General features: G+C 40.0%; 1 protein-coding gene across 2 annotated transcripts; it reads right to left on the bottom strand.

Annotated features, from left to right (window-relative positions):
* Positions 1 to 812: 812 nt before the first annotated feature.
* LOC115693849 (tubby-like F-box protein 8) lies at positions 813 to 7,357 on the bottom strand. Of its 2 annotated transcripts, XM_030620910.2 has the most exons (5): positions 6,884 to 7,357; positions 5,724 to 6,163; positions 5,531 to 5,618; positions 2,827 to 2,959; positions 813 to 1,998 (listed from the first exon to the last, which is right to left on the bottom strand). In XM_030620910.2, the coding sequence occupies exons 2-5, from the start codon at positions 6,066 to 6,068 to the stop codon at positions 1,266 to 1,268; spliced, it is 1,299 nt and encodes a 432-aa protein (XP_030476770.2). In that variant the 5' UTR covers positions 6,069 to 6,163; positions 6,884 to 7,357; the 3' UTR covers positions 813 to 1,265. The 2 variants fall into 2 exon arrangements, with proteins under 2 accessions (XP_030476770.2, XP_030476771.2); XM_030620911.2 differs by lacking the exon at positions 6,884 to 7,357 and having other exon boundaries at positions 5,724 to 6,713.
* Between the last annotated feature and the right edge of the window lie 2,274 nt (positions 7,358 to 9,631).

Raw genomic sequence — 9,631 nt, 5'->3', positions numbered from 1 at the left:
AGGTGACGCGTGAGTTAAAGAACTAGTATTGGAAAACCCCTCTTGATAAATAGAAAAGTACTATAACCCATCATCCATTATGGAAGAACCCATAAGAAAATTGCACTCCCCAGCTAAAACTAATGATCATCACCTCTCTGTTGCAACAAAAGGAAAAGGTTGGGGTTAAAAAAGAAGATCGCGTCAACATCCACGAGGTGATTAAATTAATCGTATGGAACTTATCGTCTGAAGAAAATTTGATTGAGTGGGGGGGTGGTGACCGGGGGGGACTTTTCCAGCAGCTGAAGGGACCTTATGCTTTTTATCTTTTGAGTGCTCTTTTCAATTATTTTGATTACATTAAGAAAGTGGAGCTGGAGAGGACTGCACCATGAGAATTTATGCATTTTTTGACTCTTCAATCTTCAATTCTCTACAAAAGAAGAAAAAAGAAGAACGAACTTAGGTTATGTTTATATCGATGATACCGCATCATTATCGATTTGGGATGGAGTGAAATGGCCGCGATTAAATGGACCGACGATTCACCCGTGAAAAAAGGAGCCAGAAAGGTAGTTCTGCAAAGCTGGTTTGCAAAGGAAGAGAACAAATTTCGAATCGTGTATTTCAATGTGTCTTTGTTTATTTAAATGATCATTTGGAACTTGCGTCGTGACTTTCGAATTAGTTCAATTCGATTGATGGCTCGAGCCGCGTTGCCTAAGCCATGGCATGCCTCGTGTGGAGAGACCGTACATGCCATTTTACCAACTTCGTGCACGAGTGATAGAGAGAAGGCATCCAACTCAAAATAATTACACCAGAGGAAATTACACGGTTCAAAGGATAAAAGTTCACTTGAGGAGCAATAAGATTTTCCAATGGCTCCGATTATTTACAAGAACAGACGGGAATAAAAAGGAAGATGGCATAAAGACCAGCTTCATCCGTCACAAATCTCCCCAATTTCTGGAAAGTCAGGAGTTCAATTTGTCCTTCACAAAACACGAAAACAGTCACCACATAACAGTAAAAGCACAAACACACACACAAGAAGACCCCCCCGGAGAAGCCAACTCGCAAGAGGGATCGATTGGGAGAGAACTCCGAGCCCTCTTTATGCAAACTTCTGCAGTACCAAGGTCTAGCTACCCTGCTTCTATATAGACAACACAAACTCTATCTAAAAAACCTTCTCCCACATAATAGATATCTCTAACTCCTCCCCTCGTTTTCTAAAACTCGACATCCTTCTTCATAACCTTATTCATTAGCTACCGATTTTATTCACATGCCAATTTGGTGTCGAAGCTAGTTAGACAGATGGCGAAAGCTTGGAATGCGGATAAAGGATACCGGTAATCCATAGTAAACATATCCTTTCCGACCTTACCAAACTGAAGTATAATCTTGTCATGATCGGAATGAGATGGCTGAGACGGCTGAGAGGGCTGAGATGGCTGAGATGGTGTTGGTGCTCCAGCTGCCTGGTGGTTTGCAGCTATCAACTGAAAATTCTTTACAGAGGCCACGGTCACTCTTCCTCGGAAGTTAAGGCACCAACACTGCAACTGCTCGTGCCACCTCGGCGCCTTATTTCGAAGTACCAAAGGTCTTTCCTTTCCCTCGTCTTCCTCTTCATGGGGGCCAATGATGTCCGAAAAACGGGAACTGCTGAATTCGGTTGAATTATCTATTGATCTTGAGAAAGAGATGCTCCGGAATGAATCTTCCAGTGAGCGAGGAAGAATCTCAGGCTGACCCGGGACACTGCCACCTGCCTCAACGGCTGACGCAGGAATTGAGTGCATTGTGCAGTGCATCCTCCGCGGACCCCTCGTGCCCAGCACATTCAGCTCGTATGTGACCTGAGCTATGTTGTAGCTGCCAGTGGGGACTTTAGGTGACACTTTTTTAGAGTAGAATCTGCGGCTCCGCCCAGGTGGAGAAAGCTGAGCATTGTTGTATGGAGGCTGTGTATCATAGATGATGAACTTGGTGCCAAGAAAATTAGATCTGAAACAAGAGGGAAGAAAAACATATTGAGTAGTGTGCAATCTTTCATTTGCCAAATTTTAACCAGTTGTCTTTACTAAGACCTACTTATTTCTAGCTTAAGAGCCTCTCCCTCCTCTCTATCTATTTCATCATATTGAAATAGTCAGGTTATGCTAACATGTTGCATGGTCAACAGCAAATGCACCGAATGGATAACATCATACACCAATTAATGCGTCAGATCTGCATGTTTCGTGGAGAGTATTAGTTGATGGCACAAAGAGATGCCAGTCATGAACTATTATTAACATGGTCTTGTTAACGAGTCCTTCCAGAGCACTTGTTAATCATACTTAACAAGGAAAAATTTTCATTTCAAATGCACTGATTACATAATTAGATTAATTAAGGTAATTAGGGCTTTGGATCTCTTATGCTCTATAAACAAAGTCATCTTATCTACTCTTTAATCAAGCCATTGAATAAAGATGTAACCTCCAGTCTCTTTTCTCTCCCTCTCTCTTGAAAATCCTTGATTATTAACACAACCATTACAGCTATAAATACTCTTAAAAGTTCATAATAGGAGTGCTTGTGTTGAAGAGGTATTAGTTGATAAAATATGTCACTAACTAACTACGGAGGCATGGCTAAAGAAGATATGATTGATGGGTTGTCCCAACCCAACAAATCCCCCAACAAATCCTAATGACCACCGAAAGGAACATGCTTTTGAGCCAAGCAATATTCCTTCTCCCTTGATAGAAATCTTTAAAGGATGTAAACTCAGTATCTTTGTCTTAAACCAAATGGGGAAGAAGATAAAACGCCAACTGCTATTCTCACCTCAATTTTCCAATGTAGGTGTTACTTGATCTTGATACGTTATCTGCATCCATGGAGATCACATACTCGGTGCAAGTAGTTCTCCTTGTCCGTTTTGCAGAGAGAAGGAACTTGCCATTCTCAACCAGCAGAGCTGCAAAGAGATAGCTCCGATAGGATCAACAACCATTACACCCAGTGTGTAAAAGTTAGAACCAGGCAACTGATTCAAATAGGAGGCAATTATCTTTTGATAAGTGAGATGAGAGAGTGACTAAGATGCCTCAAAAACAATCAATACAAGCCTTTAGGTGACAACTAGCAAACAACACACATGGGTTACTTCTTATAAAGGCCAGACCCATAAATCATCAGCACAACTATTCTAAGATAGTTTGATCCCATGAAGACATGAGAACAAAAGTGAGTATCACACTCTTCAAATTTAGATAAAGACTCTAGAATTAAATTGCAAATCCCGGTTCCCTGTGTTGATAGGATTGCATTCACCGAAGGAACAGTTTTCCCCTGGCAGTTTTATTGAATGAATGAAGGCCTCAAGAAAAAATTGGTCAAAAGATAAAAAAATATATATATAAAAAAAACCTCAAAATTCTCCTTAAATATCTATACATTTTTTAATATGAACTAGAATGCATAAGTAAGAACATGATCAGTGTCATAGGACGTGATTCAGGACCATCAGGTACTTCTGCAATCGTAGCTTTAGAATAATAGAACCCACTGGGGCAAACAAAGGGTACTTTAGCAGCATTGACTGTTTTATAGCTAAAGGGCGTAAATCCACTATCTTGAGTCTAGTAATGCATGGGCTCAACAGGATTCTTCAAAGTGGATTTCCTCCACTGTACACAAATAAGAAGGTTTTAATGACAAAATTATCTTAGGAGTACATTCAAGGTTGATTTCTGAACTTTGGAATCTCCATTTAAGTCCATCCAAATCATAATATATGGAGTTCAAGTTCAGGTGACTTGGTAATAAGAATAGTGAACCAGGACGTACAAAGGAGTGAGTGATCAAGCTATCTTGGATCTACCTCTTGAAAAGATGAACAAATAAATCATAATCTCAAGAACCAGACACATGCAAGATGGAGGAGTGGAAAGATGCATCTGATGTGTTCAACAATCGCAAAATGAAACTTAAGCTTAAGTACAAAGGAGCAACACAGGCACCACGAAAGTATAGTATAAAAGGAATGCCTTGTTCGATGAGTTGAAATTAAATATGGAATAAGAATTCAAATAGCAACATTCACAGAAAACGAATTATGGCTGCAACTGTGGACAAGATGAAAGAAGTTTGTTCAAGGTGATGGGACACATAGAAAGACAACCTTTGCATGTTTAGATGAAAGATGTAATTCTATATTGCAGATTAAGGCTACAAGAAACAAAGGAAGACTTGAAAGCCGTGAAACAAGGCAGTAAAGAGAGATCTCGATTTTTTGGATCTTTTTTTATTTAATGATAATTAAGATTTCATTAAGAAGGTAACAAGGGAGTATCACCCCTATACAAAACGGCTTGGGGTAGAAGCCACCCACATACAAGCTTATGCACAAAAGACTGTTTCTAACATTTCCAACAAACTAGATGGAGGCTTCATACAAAAATTGAGCAGAATCGAATGAGAAGATCCATGTAGCAAAGTCACAGAGAAATTGGGTTAAAAATTGATTATTGATTCTGTTGTTTGGCTTCCACAGTGAGTTTTTTGCATCTCTCTGTCATGAACTTAACTTTTCATTCACTCTCTTTGTGCAGGTAGGACAAGTACAACTGAAGAGCTGTTTCTGGTTTCAATGTTTAGGAGCGAAGTTCTAGAAGACAAGTCTAATTCTTGTTTTTCTTTAATTTGGATGAGTGGATAAGGAAGGTCATTTATAAGAAGCTTTCGCGAATACGTTCAGATCAGGTAGAAGTCTGGTCATCTAATGGTTGTAAATTTAACTTCATTACAGTTGTAAGGCAAGGTGATCTAAGAAAGGTTCCCCTTTTTCTTTGGATGGGTAGGATAAGAAAGGTCATTTATGAGACACTTTCTGCAAATAATTCCCCTGATCATGATTTGACTTCCTAAAACACTGTAACTTAACAAGTTTGTCCATAAGGCAATTTTTTTCCCGATAGAGCGCCCATTTGGTTTTCAGAAGAAAACCGATAAGAAATGATATCTACACAATTAAGAAGGCGAGAAAAATTGTATCTTTGCATGGGATTAATCGAATGGAGATGGTTTGAAACAATATAGATACACAACACAACTTTTAGCCAGACGTGGTCTTAACAAGCAGCTTTGCCTTTTTGACCAAGTAAAAAAGAAACTATACATTCATAAACCAATGTACAAACATAACAGGGTCGGAGGGGATGGAGATTAATTTCCAAATATCAAAGATTATGGACTTTTAATGTAGAAGCGGGAACCCCTATGTACCATTTCAATCAAATTAGTCTTCTTCGCTTATAAAAAGAAACTAGCCAGGACTATTCAAGGAAATCAATTTAAATGATTAAACTTTCCAAGTACAGCTCATTAAACCTGTCTACATTAATTTTCGCACACCACAACCTTTGTCATAAATGACACTCAAAAAAAGAGCTAAGCAACTGTTCACTTTTGGAATACCCAAGTGACGCAAGACAAGCCAACAAGCAATTCATTTTCAACATCTTTAGTGACTAAACTGGAAACTTACCAGGGCTAAGGCAGAGGAAGAGGCGGTAAGTCAATTTAGATTTGTCCCTTTTGATAAAACACTGAATAGTTCCATCCCGAGGTCCTGGCTGTTCCAGACAAGTGGGGAAACTTTCGTCAACTCTCCCACCAGAAAGTATAACAGACGGATGCGTTACGAGTGACCCCAACAATGAAATCTTTAAGAAAAGTACCTGCTTCAGTGAGACAGGGAAAGTAATCTTGCCAGAAATTTCAGGACATCTAACAATTTCCTTGCACATTGCCCTCCATGATCTGCAAACTGCAGCACAGGCAACAACATGTTTCCGAGCAGGCCAAGTGGTCTCACTCGCCTCTAATCTCCTGATAACATCGCGTAAAAGCTCGGGAGGAAGGCTGGACCATCTGCTCGTTTGTATCACCTGAGGCTCATCATGGAAATCTTGAGAACCATGAGATTTCCCTGTTGTGTGGCCAGGCAACCTCAACTCAAAACTTCGCCTGGATAAGCTTCCCAACCCATCCCTTATGTCACGAACTATGCCACGGAAAGACATTTGCTCCAGCTCGGCGACAGATTAGGAATGCTAGACTATATTCTAACGTGGCTGCATCAGCTTGTCTCCCGCTCGAGTCAATCAAAAATTGCGAACTGTAACGTATACATATACTACATCAGCTAAAACAAACTCAAACTCGTAACTGATGCTTAGTAACCAAGAAAGACAACGCCATAAAGGAACATAGAGACGGAAGATCTCGATGCAAGATAAGGAGATTCGTAAGAAACCCTCAGAGACCTAAAGCAGCTCAAAATAAGATAACATGCCAGTGGTGACTTTTTAAAGGGCTTTGAACCCCATTGGAAACCCAATTTGCCATTAAATCTAATCAAGCTCTGCCTACTCCGAGTGGAGAATCCACAAAAAGAATTCACGAAAACAAAAAAAGAAATCAATAAAGAAAGAAAAGCTAATCGGACATATTCCGCCATCGCAGAGCCATATAGCTATCCTAATACCACGATTATCCAAGTCAACACGTCGCTTCACAATAGAGCATCCCCCGATAATGTATAAAAACGACAATCTCCTGTGAGTACTAACTTCCCACTTCACACTATAAAACAACTGGAAAAAGATATATTCTTATCATCAACATGTTCTGCAAGGCATCAACTGACCATGTGAAAAAAAAGTCAGAAATCTTCAACTTATAGTTATCCTCAAAACCAAGCTTACGATCTCCTTCTAAAAATACCATGAAGAGTCAAATTCACGTCCCGTAAGGTCTCCATCAGTTCGATTCGAGCAACTCAAGGGCATCATTCAGCACCATACCAAGCTAGAAAGAGAAATTTTACGTAGCAAACCTGCAACACCAGCTGGAAAACGGCAGGAAAACGACCCCCGGCGAGCTCTGATTTCGGGACAAAACGCTCTTCCACCGGTTCCGGCGAGATCGACAAAGATACCAACCGAATCTCCTCCTCCTCCTTCCGCTGCCGCCGCTTCCGCTTCAGTTCGACACCGGAAAAAGACGGTCAGGAGCAGCGCGGCGGATCAGCAGAAAAGCCGAGACCCTACGCGGAAAGGAGAAGGCGGATCCCGAGAGAAATGGCCGGAGGAAGTGGTGGATCCTTACGGAGCCAAAACGAGGGTTTCCAAACACGGAAAGGATCGAGGGAAGGGAGACGGAACAACGTCAATGGAGATCGATCGGAGGACTTCGTGCTCCGGCGACGGAGCGATCCGCGGCGAGAAGAGCGCGCTCCTACCTCCTCCCAACCGAGATTTGTCTCCTCCGATCGTCTCTACTTCACCACTCTCTCTCTCTCTTCTCTCTTCTGTGTGACGCAAGCGGGCAGTCGCCGACTGACGTGACTCTTTAATCTCCGTTAAATAGGAATTTTGAGGAGCCAACATTTTCTTAATATATATAGAGAGAGAGAAAGAGAAATACTATAGTCTCTTTTTTTAATTTTTGTTATAGTGTAAAAAGAATGATTAATATCACGAAAAATATGATAAATTTATCCCAAATCAAATTTTTTTTACCACTAAAAGCTCTGAACCGGTACACTTGTGATAGATTTACACTACGTTAAATTGGATTAATACAAAAAAAAACCTACAAATTAGTACACCCGTGACGAACGGAGAGTAAAACCTAAAAATCGATACATCCGTCAACTGCCACGTGTCATTTAACTCAACAATTTGACAGTAAAATTTAACGAAAACCATCGGAGGGTAAATTTGCCACAAGCGTACCAATTTGGGGAGGTTTTTGGTGGTAAAAAAATTAGTTTTTGGTAAATTTATCTCAGGTATACCGGTTTAGAGTTTTTCGTAATATTAAACCTAAAAAGGAACGTATTTTATATATCGATTACGATGCAGTAGATATTTCATTAATTTGAAGGATGAGCTCAAACTCTAATATTTTCCAGTAGCCGCTAAAATTTAAATGAAATTTCCGAAATATGGAAATGTAATTTTAAATATAGGAAGTTACTGATCACATAAAAAAAAATTGCAAATGAATTATAAGTTACTGAATGACGTGGAGAAGTTAACAATAGAATGGTTATCGATTATTCATTTACTGATTATTGTTTTTGCCGAATAATTGATTACATGAAAGTAATTGCGGATTATATATTCATCATTTTGGTTCATTTTTCTAGTGAAAAGTTATTAGCTAAGCGAGAAGAAGTTACTAATTGTTTATGCGTGGGGTTTTGGTTGTACAAGCTTGAGGATTCCTTTTCAATATTTTGAAAAAAAAAAGTGAAAAACTATCTAACCATTATAATTTTTCAAAATTTCTCAATGATTGTATTAAATATTTATATTTTTTTTTTAAATTTCTCTACTAAATTCTCTCTCCTCAAGCTTGAGCCGACGTTGAGCTCGACATTTCGCGTCGACGGATCTCTGGGCGTGGAGGCTCGTGACCACCATGCGAAATGGCAACCCCACATCACATCGGATCGGCTCGACTCTCTGTCTCTCTCACACACACAAAGAGAGTCGAACGGCTTGGACGGAGACTCGCAGCGGTGCCGAGGTGGTTGTGTTGTTGGCCGTGGTGGCGTCGTGCTCGGGTCGGCGGGTGAGCAAATCTAGGATCGTGCCTAGCGAAACTTATGGTGCAACAAAGATGGAGACACATCTCGCTTGCGATGACGCATTTTGCGATGGATGATTCGCGTTCATCTTATATATTAAGGAAATAATAATCTTTCCGGAAAGTTACTCACGTACCAAAAAAGGATAAGAATCCAAAAGTGCGACTATTTCCAATGTATAATTATAATTTCGTCAAGAACAAAAGAAAGATATAAAGTGTAATTTCAAAGTGAAAGAATGTCTCGAAATAATGTTCGAGTAAAATTATAAATAAAGACTCAAATGATAATCATTTTGTTTTTCTGTTTTTCTATTTTTCTATTCTTAGAAACATGTTTGGAATAGAAATCCGTTGGACAACGCAATTTCATTTTTTTATTTCCAGAAAAAAATTTCTAGCTCAAGAAAAGGTTTAGAACAAAATATTATACTTTTCTATTTCTGGGACAAAAATAAAAATAACAATTCTTCTCGGAGCTCGCCATCGCCGCCCGCCGCCCGTCCTGCCGCCATCGCTAGGGGTGTACAAAACGGACCGCCCGGACCGGGAACCGCCCGAACCGGATTGGATCGGCCGGTTTGGTCCTGTTCCTGAGAGTGTCGGTCCGGTTTTCGATTCTTAAAAGTGGAACCGGTGTCCGGGCTGTCCGGTTCTCGTTCCAAAGGGGAACCGGACTGGATCGGACCGACTACATATACTTTTTTTATTTTTTATTTCTTCAAAAAAATTAGTAAAATGTGAACTAAATCCCGTAGAACGTTTTCCCTTATCGTTGCACAAATGAATCTTCACTTATCGTCAAGTTCTCTCATTGTGAAGGGAAAAAAATAAAAAAAGTGACCGGTTTCATTAGACCGGACCGGGAACCGATCACCCCTAATCACCGCCGCTGATGTACGAATTCTATATCGACGTTGTCAAACGAATTTCTGTTTCGGGAACAAAAATATTGTGTCATTGTCAAATGTTACTTTCTGCTCAAAAC

The sequence above is a fragment of the Syzygium oleosum genome, unplaced genomic scaffold (assembly GCF_021117445.2).
Source record: "Syzygium oleosum isolate NSW1041296 unplaced genomic scaffold, Sole_v2.1 Sole_v2.05, whole genome shotgun sequence".
Lineage (NCBI taxonomy): Eukaryota > Viridiplantae > Streptophyta > Magnoliopsida > Myrtales > Myrtaceae > Syzygium > Syzygium oleosum.
This window is presented reverse-complemented; position numbering and strand designations above follow the sequence as displayed.

Excerpts from the sequence above, each read along its gene's own strand:
- LOC115693849 (XM_030620910.2), bottom strand. The coding sequence starts at position 6,068 with ATGTCTTTCCGTGGCATAGTTCGTGACATAAGGGATGGGTTGGGAAGC. Across the intron at positions 5,619-5,723 it reads TCCCTGTCTCACTGAAGCAG|CCAGGACCTCGGGATGGAAC; the intron begins GTACTTTTCTTA and ends TGTCTGGAACAG. Across the intron at positions 2,960-5,530 it reads CTTCCTCTGCCTTAGCCCTG|CTCTGCTGGTTGAGAATGGC; the intron begins GTAAGTTTCCAG and ends ATCTCTTTGCAG.